This window comes from Salarias fasciatus, chromosome 5 (assembly GCF_902148845.1).
Source record: "Salarias fasciatus chromosome 5, fSalaFa1.1, whole genome shotgun sequence".
NCBI lineage: Eukaryota > Metazoa > Chordata > Actinopteri > Blenniiformes > Blenniidae > Salarias > Salarias fasciatus.
This window is the reverse complement of record NC_043749.1, coordinates 10,924,022-10,939,924: the sequence shown is the minus strand read 5'-3', so window position 1 is coordinate 10,939,924 and position 15,903 is coordinate 10,924,022. Positions and strand designations below refer to the sequence as shown.

Here is a 15,903-nt window from a genome sequence, read left to right as displayed (position 1 = left end):
GATTTCTGGCTTCCTTGTAGTATTCATATATAAGTAGTTGTTATCCTCCAGGCGTTTGTGGAAGCACATCCATTCATAGTTAGTATGTTAGTCTTGGATAATGCTACAGTCAGATTCTTCTGAGGATTAAACACATACTGCTGTTAGACGTTTACCAAACACTGTGCTAGCATATCAAAAACTCTCTCGGATAGAATGTCAGGTCAAAAGAAACGGCAAAATAAATGTGTCCTATAAAAGCAACGGAATCATTCAGTATTTTGTGCTGTTACTCCAATATGCGGGGTTCAAAAAGCACTCAGTTACAATCAACTTTTCATTTGTACCCAGCCACACAGCGAGCGTATGTCTTCAAGACATGACCGTTAATGGGAGTTTGTCCTATTACAGCATACTCAACGGGCAGTTAAACTCAACTGCCGTTAAAAAGGATAAAAGGCAAAACTGAAGTTATCTGGAAATAAGTGTCGCGTAACCAGCTTGAAAAAAAAAAAAAAAAAAAAAGCACAGCATTTACTCAAAGTCCCAGTGACTTATCAACCCAGTCAACTTCTCATGAGAGTGGTCCAAACTACGACCACAGGAAAGCAGAAAGCACTAGATTAAATGTTCTAGTTGTCCAAGCCCACACGAATGTACAAAAGAAGTGAAAGGGGTTTGTGTGAATGTGTGTCTGTGCTTTTTAACAGTGGAGAGTGGTCACAGGTCAAAGGGTAATTCAACACTACGTTATGACAACTGAAATGTTCCCTCTGTGATGATTAGCAGGTTGAGACACTGAAGCAGGATTGGCTGCACCTCAATTAATGATGTCGCACCAGCGGTCAAACGGCGGCCACCTGCTGTGACACCACAGCCACAAACACTCTGGTCTAATATTTGATGACGACAGAGGGAGAAAGTCAGTGTTCGATTACCCTTTAAGGCTCATCTTTTCAGTCTAATCCCAGCGTGGTTTGTACACTTTTTCAGGTCCGCCTCTAAACTGTCGGCGCTTCGGGTCTCTCACTGCGACCTGGTGCATCTACCTGATACACTCCTCCTCTGAGGCGTTTAGTGACTCTTCATTCTCACTGTCGTCGAGTTCGGGAAGGTCTCCCCACAGGAGCAGATTCAGACCTGCAGGTACATATGGGGGGGGGGGGGGGGGATTTGTGAGGACTCTCTCAATCTCAGAGAGAAACTGCGGGGAATCAGAAGGCTTCTAAAAACTGACCTGTCGCATCCAGTCTGTTGAGGGTCGACACAGCCTCACTGTTGAACATCCAGAAATGTCCGTTATTACAGGAGAGCAGGCAGGGTTTACAGGGGGCCACGACATGATATCCCACAACATTACCGCTGGGAGAGGGAGAGAATAAAGAAGAAACATTAGTCAGCATTTCAGTGGGGGGCACTTCTGAAAAGTGCTAACTCCACCAGAGGGGGTCTATTATCTCACTGATGTTTGTTTTTGCCCTGTATAAAAACAACAAAAGCCTGGACAACAAAAGAGGCTCCATAAAGCACCTCTCCAGCACTGATCTGTGCTTTAAGGTAAAATCATGACATCATTTTAAATACCAACAATTATTGCATCATTGTGAATGGCTGACAAAGAAATAAGTGAAAAATATATTTGTAAACCATGATTTTAGAAAAAGTTGATCGTAAACATACTTCTGTTCTAGATGATAACAAAAAAACAGGAGTAGTTACATGACTGCAAAAATAAATATAAAATGATATTGGACATCTATGGATCAAAGTGGCTGCATGCCTTTCAAAATCTGCATAATCAAATGATCAGTAACTTGTGCTATAATAGCTGGGCATTAAAGGAAAACTGTTTACTGGGCTAACTGTTGGTGGGAGTTCTTTTTATTAGCATATTGCATGAGCAGATGGTTTTTCAAAGGCAAACACTGCAAGGTAAAAGGAGAGAGAGTTACGTACCATTTGAGACATGCAATGTCTCTCAGTTTGCATTTACAGCTTTCAGTGGAGTAGCAGCTGGCCACAAAGTCAACAGTTCTTTGGGGGGAGGGAGGGTATATGCAAAGAGAAACAGACATAGCCATAAAAAAGGATACAAGTCACATCAATAACATCACCTATGCATACAGTACAAGCTGTTAATCACAGTTTGGCTATATATTTGTTTATTTTGATCCCCACTAAGGCAAGGGGGTAATTCGATGCTAATGGATTCAAATAACAAATTCAAAGCAGTTGAGTGGCTCACAGATCTGATATTTAAACACAATAGCAACTGAAAACAAAGACAGTCACAACTTTATAAATAAAATTGAGAGATATACAAACAGCTTCACATGCATTAGAGGAAAACTTGATTTAGACTTGGCTAATGAAAAATATAGAAGAAACTGGACCTCTACATCAATTTGCCAATTAAATATTTACTAGTAATAAGAAATAAAGCATTGCTTTAAAACGTTTAGATGTAAAGCCATGTGAGCAGGCGTCTTCTCGGTGTTATGCACCACTCTCTCTTTAGCCCCATCAGACGTAAACAAAGGTTAGCAGCGCTGCTAACAGTATTAGCACTTACCTATTGGGAGGTATATCCGTGGAAAAAAGCTCGACCTCGGTGTCTGCCAGAAGTACTGCCTTCATGCCTCTTGTGCAGAGCATACTCTCGCAGAAGATGCAGTTCACTTGAGCAACACACTTGTTTTTGAAATTGGCGTTGGATGTAGACATCGTTGTTGTGCTGACAAATTAAAGGAGAAAACGGACGAACGATCTCACTTCTCCTGCCTCCGGGCAGCAAACCCAACAGATAACAACCGAGGGAGGAGGACGTCTGTTGCTATCCAGTCCGCCTGGTTTAATAATTAGATGTAGATGTAGATTATTGACGACGGCGCTAGCTATAACGTCCTTGTGCAGACGCCTAGCCTCCTCCTAACGAAGAAACGGAAGGCAAGCTAATGTTAGCACGTCCTACAAACACACAGCGAAGTATAAACCGCCGCGACGCAGTATATGTGTATGAAAACCGGCCAATGTAATATAAATAAACACACGGTGTCGGTAAACGACTGGCCTGTATCACACAGCTGGCTGCGCATCCATTCGGATGTTAGTTTACAGCTAACTAACTAGCTGTCAGCTTTGTTTACAACTTCCTGGTATTTAACCGCACTTCCTGAAACTACCTTTAAAAGACCCCAAAGCTTACTCTGATTGGATGTTCCCCACAGCGGCGCATCCTCATTGGTCAGCTTCATGAGAAAGTCTGAATTTGATTGGATAAAAATTTGGCTTGAGCCCTCCCACTATTCAAAGCTTTGCGCGAGGCGATTGGTGGAATCAAATGTCGTTCAAATCTAATCATTGTCTTATTTCAGTGGTCAAATAAAGTTAGGCGGGGCATTGTGTGACACAAAAAAGTTATTCTTGTGGAGTTAATTTTCTTCAAAGAAAAATACTAAAATAATTCTGCATGCCCATCATCACGGGTAAGCTGTGTCACGAGTTTGCGTTGACATTGGCCAGTTAATTTCCCACATAATTTAAAATGGGGAGATTTTGATTGATAACTACGCATTTTTTCAGATATGTTAACTGAATATAAAGACTACAGACAGTGAGTTCAATTGAAAAAAATGTCTGATGAACCAATTAAGCCCTCTTCACTCGCATCAGGACGAGTGCGTCTGCCTTAAATTTAAACTTTGGCCTTTCGTGACGCAGTTTCGGACAAATATTTCAACCAAACTCACCTGATCAGATACAACATGTGGATGAGAGTGGAAAGCACGCTCTCTGCATTTGGGAATCCCGATGAACCGTGCCTGTCCTGCGCACTGAGGGCTGCCCAGCAGCCATCCAGCCCCTCCATCCCCGCTCTCCTTCCTCTCTCTCACTTCAGGAGGAGGAACAAGAAGAGGGCAGTTTAGTTTTGGACTGGCAGCAGCAAGCTCGAGCCCCGCTCAGGGCAAAGGGAAAAGGAAAAAAAAAAACCCCAACTTCCTCACTTTTTTTTTTATAAGAAAGGGAATGAATCACATTTCACTTGAAGTTGTTTGCACCATAACCGGTTTTGAGGAGGCGGTGAGGCGCGGCGGTGGAGAGGAGCACACAGCAGCAGCAGCGGCGGCGGCAGCAGCGCCAAACTCACAATGCGCCCTGAGTGAGCAGAGCAGAGGCAGGGAGACAATACACACAGATCCCCGGGCTCACTGAGGAGCTGCGACCTCTCATCTGGGCTCCGCTTTCTGTGAAACTCCAACAAACGCGCTCCGGAGTGGCTTTTCTCCGCTTTACGGCTCATCTATTCATTTGACTGAGAGAGAGAAAAGAAACTGACTTCACTACGAGGACAAGTGGTTTGATCCCCAAACTCAGCCATGACGTCTCCAGCCAAATTCCGAAAGGACAAGGAGATCGTGGCCGAATATGAAACTCAAGTTAAAGGTAAAACTTTTTTCCAGGCGTATTACGTGTTGGTGGACACCGGGATTATCAATAATGGATCCAATATATGATTCCTAGCAATATGCTGTTTTTTTTCCAGACTTGGCCAGTTGCATGATTTTTTTTCCTTCCTCTGAAGCCTTACCTCTTTTCCCCGTAAAGGGAAGGCGTACCTTTTTCATTTTCTCGTAAATTGTGAAGGATATCGGTCATTATGCGGACGTGGCAGATCAGTAATATATAAATAATTGCAGTCATGAATAGAACATCATGATCAGCGTGTCTCCAGGCGCGTGAAGCAGCGGCAGCGCTGCACACATGGTCAACAAAGGCTGGTGGGAAAAGAAAAAAAAAAAAGAGAAAACGCTCAGAAATCCGCGGTGGTGTCCAGATGTGCCCCGAGCACAGCCTCTAAAAGACGCATGTGAAGGTGATTTGTGTACTTTGTGCAGACTGCCCACGGGGTGGATGTTTCGACACTGAACCAGGCGAGGCAGGGCGTTTTCTCCCCCCTCTCCGTCTCCCGCCTGTCTGCTCCGCACTGACGGCTCCGGTATGAATCAGACGCGGATTGCAATTAAATGATCAATTCGTGCGAAGCCTCGTCCATTGATCAGCTCGTCGGGGCCGCCGCCTCCGCTGATGATGATGATGATGATGATGATCAAGGACATGGGAGCAGCGGGGGGTGCCAGGACAGATTGTTAGTTGCTGGAAAGGGGCGTTGAGATGTTAACTGTTTACTGGCTGATTGCTGTGGAGGCTTAATAGCCGTCAGTCCCGGTGACAGGGAGTGCTTTTCACATTACGATATGCACACTGAAAAGCAGGAGAGGGAGGGTTGAAGAAGTTAGGATGTGATCCTCCTCCTGAGCGGCATGTTTGCAGCTTACTGCAGTGCCAGATTACTCGATGAGATGGACAACTGCTTTCCTTATCATCCCTCATGTTCATTCATGAGCGAGACCCCACTCTTATCTCTTGCCTTGTATCAGTTGTTGTTGACCCTATTACACTTAAGCTGGCAAAAGTGATCAGTTTGGAATTTCTGGTGTCAACGCACAGAATAGAAACCTGCTATTGAGTTTATAATGTGTGACAGGGCCAAATTTCAGCTGTAGTGTTTTGATTGAGATCAACAAGTAGCAGGGTTAAGAACCACTCTTCCAAGATCATTGATAACTTTAGAAAACCATCCATCCACTTTATCCTGGATTTGGATCGCAGGGTACTGAAGCCTCTTCCAGCCAACACTAGGAGAAATGTATGGGACAGCATGACAGTCCATAGCATGGGATAATGTCTCTGCATCAAGGGAGGAAGTTGAAAAATTGAGAGGAAATCAAAACCAGGCATGGGGGAGCATGTAAATGCCACACAGCCGCTCTTCCATCAATCTTCCATACTGCTTTATCCAACTTAAGTTCGCAGGGGGCTGGAGCTGATCCCACTTGGCTCTGGGAAAATGCAGCATACATCCTGGGTAGCTCGCCAGTGTACTGCAGGAATAATGCAGAGAGATGTCTTTGTATTAAGGGAGGAAACTGGACTACCTGGGGAGAACTGTTCCAGTCACAAGGCAGACATTCCTATTCCACAATCATGGATCAGCTAGCGGGATTCAGACTGTTTTCTTGTAAGATTACGGTGTTAATTACTGGATCACTGTGCCACCTGGTCACACACTGTCATACCTCACTGTCACACCTCCATGCCCTTATTTCTCTCCCATAAACTCGGGTTCCTTTGCGCCTCCACTAAGCAGGGATTGATTCTGTGTTTCTAACAGGAAGGCCTGTCAGTCAAACTGGCAGACGAAGTAATCCAGGGTAACAGGACTGCCGTCACCATTAACCACCTTTCATTAACAGCTTCCTTTTGTCGACCTGTCTATTTGAGAACCCCTTTGTTTGTCGCTACAGAGACATTAGTGTTGGGAGGCTGCTGTTTATGCTTGGCATCCCATGTAAAGACCTTGCGCTCATGCCGCATTGTGGGCACTGTCAGCTGTGTTTGTCAGACCATGGACTTAATGTTTGTCCATCGACCCTCTGCATTGATTTCTCCTGTCAGTTACTTCACTGCTCCCCAGTCAACAGCTGTGTTGTGTTCCCTCTTCTGTCCTCGCTGGGCCCACGTGGTTTTCCGCTTATCGTCCTCCCTATATGGAATGAAGAGATGAAAGGCTAAACCTGTGCATCCACATAGCTGTTTGAGGTGTGTGTGTGTGTGTTTGTGTGGGGACGTCTCCAGATGCTGTGTGTGCGCCATTCCCAGCAATCTGCCCTCTCCAGGAGGCACAGACAATCTGTTATTACCCGGTGCACTGCTCTTTAAGATTCTGTAATATAGGGTCTCAAGCAGCCATACATGAAGCTGCGATACATGTCATCCTCTGTCGGTATCCGTCTGGGTTTATACCTACCTGCTTGTCTCCTTTACAATCAAGCAGTAGGAGCTTTGCAGCTATGTAGTGCAGTAGTTTGAGGGAAATAGATGTAAATCGTAAACCTCTCCAGAAAGGGCCAAACCATCATAGGTTCCCAGAGTACCTGTGGGAAACGCTGGCTCTGAGACCATTTGCCTGTTCAAAAAGTTTTGAAAATTCAAAAACTAAGTGGTGATTGCTTGACATCTGTAAAACACGTCTGTTATCGATTCAGCCTAATATTGCCTGATGTTTTTCATGCAACGAACAAAACTTCAAAGGATATATGAAGTGATGCTCTCGGCGTCGGCAGACGATCACTTTGTCTTTCAACTCTGGGGTTGAAGAAAGTTTCTTGCTGAAGTGCATGAACATCACAGCCTCTTTCTCTCAGTCTCTTTTTTTCACACAGTTCTCCTGTAATGTGGGATCCTGGCTGATATGAGGAATGTTCCTACTTGATAGGAAAAAGGGTGTGTATGAAAACATGGAGAGAAAGGTTACTGAAAGAGGGGGAGAAATGAGGAATATTTAACTTTGTGCAGAAATGCTGTCACAAAACTTAACATGGTTATATACATTGCTTTTTCATAGTTCAGCAATAAGCTTATCACCTATTATTTATGTGCTCAAGGAGTTGTTGATCTTCCCGGTAAAACACCGTTAACATTTCTTTCAGAGCCCCAAATCAAAGCCAGATTCGTAGAAGCTTGCTAAATGAAGGACGGTCAAAACAAGCAGCGTTGATGAAATGATAATGAAAGCATGCAGAAGAAACCTAGATGAAACTCCTCTCTTGACTACAGCATCCCTCACTTCTGCCTTCTTCTCATTCGACTTCAGAGTGGAAAGCTTTAATTTAGGCATTGGAAAAACATTTCAGCGGAAAACTGAAGAGCACTGAGGAGTATTTAAAGTAATTCGACAGATGTTTCATTCTTCATGTACATTTTGGCTCCGCACCTCAGCATCTGCCAGAGCTTCACACATCTGGGACCTTTAATGCCAGAATGTCTTTCTTGCCACCGATAAACTCTATTGATTAATGTTTTTTCACAGTCTGCTGGAGAAATACAAAGTGTCAACAAATGGGCCTTTCAGTCTGATGAGGGACTCAGAAACTGGTATTGATCTTTGTGCTGAACACTGACGATGAGATGGGGATGAAGAAGGAGCGTTGATTATCCAGGGTGTGATCATAAAACAATGTCATGTTGAGCTCTTTCCCTGAAGAGGAATGATTGGCTGTGGCTACACACTCATACTATGTGTAAATCGTTAAGGTACAGGTTCACAAAGCAGCTGGAGAAACATGTGATTGAGAGTAAATGAGCGCTTTCACTGGCACACAATAGGAAAAGTGGTGACTCAGCAGGATTGCAGGTTTGTGTGTTTGCTTTTTGTGTAGCTTTTGCTTTTCCTGTACTTTAGTTTGTGTGTGTTTTTACCACTGAATCATGTTTATTTAAGATATAATGGCTATAAAGTTGTAAGGGATCAATTAGGGACCCTTTTAGGGCTTTGTGTGTGTGTGTGTGTGTGTGATCTTTTTAACAACCTCTGGTTAGTTAGAGCTAAACAGCTTTAAGTTTGTGACGCAATTATCAACCACCAGTCAATCACACCGCCCTGAATGGTAACGTTTACTGGCTGCACCCTGTGTGAGTGTGTTGACGTCTATCAGTGTGTGGTGGCTGCAGTGGCATGTGAGTGTTTCTGTGTGTGTGTGTGTGTGTGTGCGCATGTGGAGGGTGGTCCTGAATGTGGCATTGTGAGCTGAATAGAAATGCTGACTGAGCTTAAAATAATCACTCAGGAAGGATGCTTGTGTGAAACTGAGGCTCAGGAGGCTGAAGCGTGGATGGATCGGCCAGGAGTGTGTGAGGCATCCTGTTTGGGCTCATAGCTTTATGGTCAGGGAAAGAAATCAGCTGTGTGTGATCCACATCACACACACACAAACACAGGATACACACAAGTACATCTGTTTCATGAGGCTTTTTTTGCTCTACAATTAACACACTTGTCTCTCAAAATACAAATGAACAGAGAGATCAAAACATTTTTTCTTTATTTAGAAAAAAAATCCTCCATTCAGAAGAGAACAATGTGTTCCAAATCAGGTATTTGCGTGCGTGTGTGTGCGTGCGTGCGCCATAGCAGTTGCTTCTTGCTGCGTCAGCAGCACAGACGACATGGCTGAAAACACTCATTGATTTTCTGCTGGGTTTTTACCTATCTGCCTCTTCATTCTTCACTATTCGATTTGATGATTTACTCCAGGACTGCGGTGGCACCGGAGAGAAAACACACAGCGCTGAATTTACTGACTTCGCAAGTGCTGAGCTGGCTGTCTTCAGTGTTCGGACAGGCCGGCGTTTGTGTTTTCGCAGCCCGCACTGATTTGTCTTATCAATCAAAGCGACACATTTGATTATGCAGATGAACCACTATTGGAGGCAACAACAACTTATGGCTTTCAGCATTCAAACTCAATGGAATGCTCAATGTCAGGATGCAAAATGAAAGGAATATGAAATAAGCGTGAGCAGAAGAAAGGAGCAGCCGGTGGAGCCAAGTAGGTAAGGTCAGAGTTCATCTGCTTAGTTGACTCCTGGTCATTGGAGCCAGATGTTCTCGATGCTTTGTTGGGCAACAGATGTTCTGTCTGCCCTGGTTGGCTAATCCTTGACACTTTGGCTGCCACCCCTCCACTGGGCCGACAGCGCTGAGGCATGTTGGGATTGGTTGAAACGGCACCTCCCTCTTTTTCAGGTACTCTTTGGCTTTGATCTAGAAAAAGTGTGTCTTTAGAGTGCCAGTGTATCCGAGGGTAGTCTCTGATACTGATACCTGCTTCCACACACACACACACACACACACACACACACACACACACACACACACACACTCGGGCCTAATGTCTGATAGACTTTGTTGTGACTTGTTATGTTTTTTTTTTTCTTTTGCTGGAAGTCAACTGTAACATTCCTCTTAGATTATTGGGTTTTGTGATCCGATGAAGTTTGACAGCTTTGTGTTAGATAAGGCCTGTTTTTGTGTGTGTAAGCATTACGGTAAGGTGTGATTGTATATTTTGATATTAAGTATTCTCCAGTAGGTCAACAGAACTGAATCCAACACCAGTTGAATTGAGTTGGATGGAGGTCAAAATGCTTTAACTGTAAAATCATCCCCTAATCCATGTGGGTGTATACACAGTTTGCCCACATTTTTTATATGGCTGTAATGTTTGTCCCAATGTTACCACAACTGGCCTGTGAAGTTTTGCAAATTGTAAGATTCTTGTTTCGAAAACTGATTCAGCTGAAGTGTGGTTGATTATGGTTCGGAGACCATGACTTCTGTATGGGTGTCTTATTTATATTTCACCACCTTGATCCGACACACACACACACACACAAGGCCTCAACTCATCAACCAGTGCCAGTACGAAAAATATGTCGAAGTATTGCCATGATCTGGCCTCTGGCCTTCCCTTTCTCTCCCCCCGGTCCTATTCTTCCTCCCAGCCTACATTCAACGAACAATCAGACTATTGTGAACACTGCTGGTCTTCAACTCAAATTCTATACTAATCTACCCCCCCCCCCCCCCCCCCCCCCCCCCCCCCCCGTCTCTGTCTCTCATGATGTTTGTCAGTTCTGATGAAATGCGACACACTCATTTTCGACTCACCTCCCATGGCAACTTAAACCAATAATCTTCACTTTATGATTACAACATATGTGACACACACACACACACACACACACACAGGATCTCCTCCACCGGACACTGACTCACAACCAGCTGAGAGAGATGATCTGTGTGTGCGTGTGTGTGTGTGTGTGTGTGTGTTGGTTAGAATATCTTTAAGAACAGAGGGATCTATAAAAAGCTAAGGGGGCCAAAGACAAAGCCCCCTCATATCCTCTGTGAAACAATCAATAGAAGAAACGTCCAGCTGTAAATAAATGGAAGTGAGACAGAAAGAAAGGAGAGAAAGCATAACAGCAGAAAGGTTGGATAATGCTCCCGAGGGAGGTCAGAGGAAACAGGTTGTGTTTGAACAGCCTCCACACTGGTTGAAGGGCTGGAGGTGAAAAGCGAGGGGTCTCAGCAAGGAGGGAAAATGAGCAGGGAGGGGGGGGGGGGGGGGGGGGGGGGGGGGTGTAGAAAGAGGAGGAGGGATCTGGAATCATGCAAGGGGAGGTCTGAATACGAGAGGGTTTTGAGGAGGTGTGAAAGGTGTAAAGAAACCCCACTTCTACCAGACTGTACGATTCATCTGCTCGGCTCAGGCTGCGTCTGCGTGGAGGGTGTACTTGTATTAGCCTTTTCACTCCCTATCTCCGTCTCGCTGTCTCTCTTCCTCTCTCCTTCCCCCTCCATCAGCAGCTTCTCCCGGCACGTAGGCAGAGTTGGTTGCTAGGGTTACTGAATTGCCCCCATTTTTCTGGGTTTGTGAGGAGAAGAGGGAAAATGAGAAAGAATAATGTAGATTTGCCTCCCCTGTAGGGTCTGGCTAATCAGGTTGCCACAACACACACACACACACACACATACACACTCTTCACTCTCGTTTTGAACCTTCACACGTTGGTTTTGTCTTTAGTTGTGTTGCTTTTACATTCCAGTTCTTCATATTTGCTCTCTTCCGCCCTCTCTGTTCCGTCTTTTCATCACTTTCTTTCTCCATGGTGTCGTTACTGTTTGTCCATCTCATTCATGATGTGTGTGTGAGAGAGAGTGACTGAGATTGAGTGAATTACTGTTTGATAACTTGGAAATCTGGAATTGTTGCTGTTGCTTCATGAAAAAAAAAATCTAGTCTGTAATTGAAGGTTTTCGCCTGATTTTTATGAAAAACCCAAAGTGACGTTTCAATCCCTCCTTTAGATCAAATGCCTTAAACGAGTAACTGCGGCTCGGGCGGCTACCAAGCAGAGAATCTCGGTATCGTAACAAGTTTCAATCATGGCACACTGGCTCTCGCCAATCGGGTTCAAACACCTCTAATGCTGTTTTAATGAAGCCATTCATCACCTCTTCTCAGCTGAATCTGCCTCACTTACACACACACACACACACACACACACACACATGCATGCCTGCATCCTTTCACGTTCTCCGTCCTCTTGCAGCGTATGTCAATGAGTGTGAGAACACTGTGTTCTTCCCCCCCGGTTTGCTGGGAGAGTGTACCAGTTCTATTTTCGTTGTTCCCAGCATCAGAGCCTCTCCGGTAGACCGTTTTTTTTCCCGCCTTCTCCCAGCGTTTCTCGTCGGCTTAGAGAGGCTTGTTTAAAGTGCTGAGTCCCTAGCTTTGTTTTAAATCTACTTTAAATATGAGAGTAGCGCAGTTTTCTTTCCCACGGTTAACCCGCATGCCCTCTTTTTGCATAGCATCCTTTAAAAAAAAAAAAAAAAAAAAAACAATACTTGCTCTCTTGGCTGGGTCTCTGCCATAAAGTGGAGCATCTCCTGATCTTTGCTCCTCAAAGTGTCGACCCTTCTTCGCCGCCTTTAATCTCTTAATTCTTATCGCTTCACGCTCAGCCTCAGCTTCACTCACACATTACATTACCAGCATGGTGGATGCACGGCTGGTGTTTGGGTGTGTGTGTGTGTGTGCACTGCTGCCGCTTTGACCTTAGTAGGGAGGTCATATAGGGAGGTCTGCGTTTGCTGGTTTTTCAAGAGATGAGCTTGTGAAACTCAAGAATCTGAAGAAGACGTGCATGGATAGAGAGACAAACCACCAACTGGAGGAAGCGTGTGTCAGAGGGTTGACCAGCGACTGCACACAAGCGCTGTGTGTATTCGAGGCCGTGGTTGAGGAGTATGAGCGTGTCTGATTGTTCGGCGGCGCCCTGAATGAATCGGGCAACATGTTGGTGCCGGTGTCATGCTCGGTGTGAGTGAACCCAATCAGAAAATGTGGTTTTACCTGCAGCCTGTGGCATGCTCCTGCTGCTGAGATGCTGCGGGCACAAACATATCTGAGGCTTTAGATTTGCTCCATTACAGGAACCTGTTGGCTAAATCGCCCCCGATGCGTCTGTCGCTGCGCGTGGCTGAGGGCAAGTGGAAGGAAGAGGAACGCGCTTCTGTGTGCTCTCGCTCATGCATGTTTAAGTGTGTCCCCAGGCTGTGGGATGTGTGTAGTCATGGTTTCTAAACATGTCATCTGCAAACACAATAAATGGAAGATATATCTTACATGATCCCGTGTAATCTCCTACTGATCTCTTGAGCATGGGCTAAATCACGATTAACAGAACTACAGATAGTGACAGTCGTCATACATATGGAATAATTGATTGTACAGCATGTTGAACCGTAAAACTCTGATAGTAAATCATCTAAGTAGTCTGCTGGTGTCAACAGTGTCCTTGATGTGTTTTTGAAAAAAAAAAAAATGCCAATCAGTTTACATTATTTGTTTGCATGAGGAGCTACATGCATCAGTGAGCTACATGCAGTCCAATGTGTTTGCAAGCTGCGGTGATGCATCTGCACATTATTTGCTTAATGAGAGAATACCGGAGTGTGTTGTTGCCGAGCATGTACCGACACAGACAGGACGGCGGAGAGGGGTTGAGAAATGCTTTAATTACAGCCCAGCAGCACCAGGAGCAAATTAATGTTTTCATGCACAATTCATTTGCGTGTTGAATTCGGGCTTTAAAACGCCCAGGCTGGTCATCCTGTGGTTGATTTTGGGGGGGGGGGGGGGGGGGGGGGGGAACGGGGGGGGGGGGGGGGGGGGGGACTGAAGTGTTTAAGGTTTAACTGTCTTTTCTGTCAGTGTCCCCTCTCCTCTCCACCACGGGCCCACGGGGGACTGTGGAGACCATGTGCTTGCCCGCGCTGTGGGATACCCCTCTCAGATTACCACCTTGGTCCATCCCCTGACTCTCCCTCCCTCCCGCCCCCCCCCCGCATTCCGACTCAGTCCATGTGCTTCAAACAGAGTGGAAATGGGAACATCCCACCCCTCATACATGCACACACACATGCTCATTCCTGCTGTGCACTGGTCCATATGGGACAAAGGGGTTTCAGGGAGGCTGCTGGATGTTGTCTGTAAAGATAACACACTGTTTCTTTAAGGCGAGAAAAGTAGGAAGGAGGTTTCTGCCCGGACCTGTACTGCGCCGGGACGAAAAGCTTTTTTCTCAGAAACGGGCGAAGACGAGCCCTGAGCATTGGGGTGATGGAGAGTTTGGAAAAAAAAAAAAAAAAAGACAAGGAGAAACGGGCGTTCCTCAGCACAAAGAGCTTCCCCATCAATCACTTCATCTCATTGGTGGCATAGCTGTCTGACACAAGCATGTTCCTTTTGACCCCGTCACTGTTTTTCTCTCATCCATTTTTCTCAGAATCGTGCGCTTCTCACTGATTTCTTTCTGTCTGAGGGCAGCGATGCATGTTAAAGGTGGCCGTCCATGACACTTCTGCACACACACACACATACACACACACACACACAGGCGTTCTGTCTGTGCAGAGGTTGCAGTGGGAGTCGGCGGGCTAAGTGGCCGAGTGTGAGTGAGTGGGGCTCTTGTCATGTGCTGGTGGTATTCCCTCTGAGGAATGTGAAGGAGAGACTTTCCCAGTCTGCCAGGGTGAATTCCTGCCGTGAATGGAAACCCTCGCCAGGCATTGTCATTCTCTTTGCTTTATGCTTTTAATATAAAGTCCTGTCTTGAAATTGCCAGTGTTTCTGAGCACTACATGTAAGTACGTTACTGTTGGTAATGAAAGCAGTTTTTTTTAGGTTCAAGAGTTCCTCTGGAAGTGAGAACTGCTTTAACAGCTGAGTTGAGCAGTTTGCAGACAAGATTTGTGTTTTCTCACTTTTTTTTTTTTTTTAAATAAAACTGCACAATATTTGGGCATTATCACACAAGAGGGGAGAATAATCTATCTGATTTTTATTCTAAGATAATCACAGCTGTGTTGGTCTCCGCTAGTGGCACAGCCTTTAGTATACAAGTCACTCCAATGCTGTTTAATGGAAGAAGGTAATATCTGTTCATTTAGTTCTTTAACCTATTTTCTTTTTTTTTGTGTGTAAGCTGACAAATACTGCCAACACTAAACCACCGAGGCAATGCAGAACAGCTCTTTGTTGCAGTATTTTTTCATTTCCATATAATGTATCTTTCTCGTGTGCGCCATGTGTACAGATTGTATTTTTTGCGCTTGTCAGTAAGACACCACAGTGAAACGTGATATGTTAATGGAAAACATCTTTACCTGAAACAAATTCAACATATTTTCAATATGGACTGAACTTATAGAAAGCTTTCTAACTTGTGTGTTTGCGGTGTTCCCTGATTCCTTCTGACACCTTTTGACTCTCGCGTGAAGGAGGCAGATTTCTGTTGTAACCATGGAAACTACTGTGTAGAAATGCAATTAACAAACACAGTCACACTGAATGTTGGCGCGGCATTAAGATGATGTGTGAGATAACGTCACTGGAAGAAGAACAAATCAAACTCACCCTCTTTGTCGAGGATGTATTTGTTGTTCACGTTTCGGCGTCTAACAGATCTATAGCGATAGACCCTGAGACAGTGGGAAAACACACAGGAATCCAGTGAGAACACGTAAAAGCCCAGCTGGGAGAGATGTTTTTGTGTAAATCGCCTATTGTGTCACCACCCAACATGTTGACACTCTCTGCCCATTGTTTTCGGGGTCTTTGTGAGCGACAGCGGCCAGGACAGCTTACAGTATGAGTGAGTCAGGTCCCTGGCTGTGTCCCTCTCCATTGTGTCCTGCTTTGCCGGTGATGACAATGACAGCCACTGTCCTCCGGACCAAACGCATCGCTGACATAGCTCGCATTCTGCATGGACCATACGCACACTGCACAGCTGGCCTCGCTAACGCTTCTATTGCATCCATTTTGAATCCATGAATTATTTTGTTGTCTCTGGTACAAGAGGGAGAATGTGTCTGATTTTGAAGAAGAGGAAAGGGAGAGGGAGAGCCTGTGATTCCTTTCTTTTTTTTTTGTGGAAAAAAAAAAGAGA

The 15,903-nt window shown here is 45.1% G+C and overlaps 2 protein-coding genes across 4 annotated transcripts in view; one reads left to right on the top strand and one right to left on the bottom strand.

Annotated features, from left to right (window-relative positions):
* Positions 1 to 502: 502 nt before the first annotated feature.
* LOC115389108 (protein FAM72A) lies at positions 503 to 3,336 on the bottom strand. Its single transcript, XM_030092513.1, has 4 exons — positions 2,552 to 3,336; positions 1,936 to 2,013; positions 1,217 to 1,341; positions 503 to 1,119 (listed from the first exon to the last, which is right to left on the bottom strand). Exons 1-4 carry the CDS (start codon positions 2,701 to 2,703, stop codon positions 1,025 to 1,027), a joined length of 450 nt encoding a protein of 149 aa, XP_029948373.1. The 5' UTR covers positions 2,704 to 3,336; the 3' UTR covers positions 503 to 1,024.
* A 520-nt stretch (positions 3,337 to 3,856) lies between these two features.
* srgap2 (SLIT-ROBO Rho GTPase activating protein 2) overlaps positions 3,857 to 15,903 on the top strand; it is a 48,059-nt gene continuing 36,012 nt past the window's right edge. For 2 of the 3 annotated variants that reach the window (XM_030092507.1, XM_030092506.1), the window contains exon 1: positions 3,858 to 4,422. In XM_030092507.1, coding sequence (XP_029948367.1) covers positions 4,356 to 4,422 — 67 coding nt within the window. In that variant the 5' untranslated portion in view covers positions 3,858 to 4,355. Of the gene's footprint in view, positions 4,423 to 15,903 lie in introns of all 3 variants that reach the window. The other variant, XM_030092504.1, reaches the window with a different exon arrangement.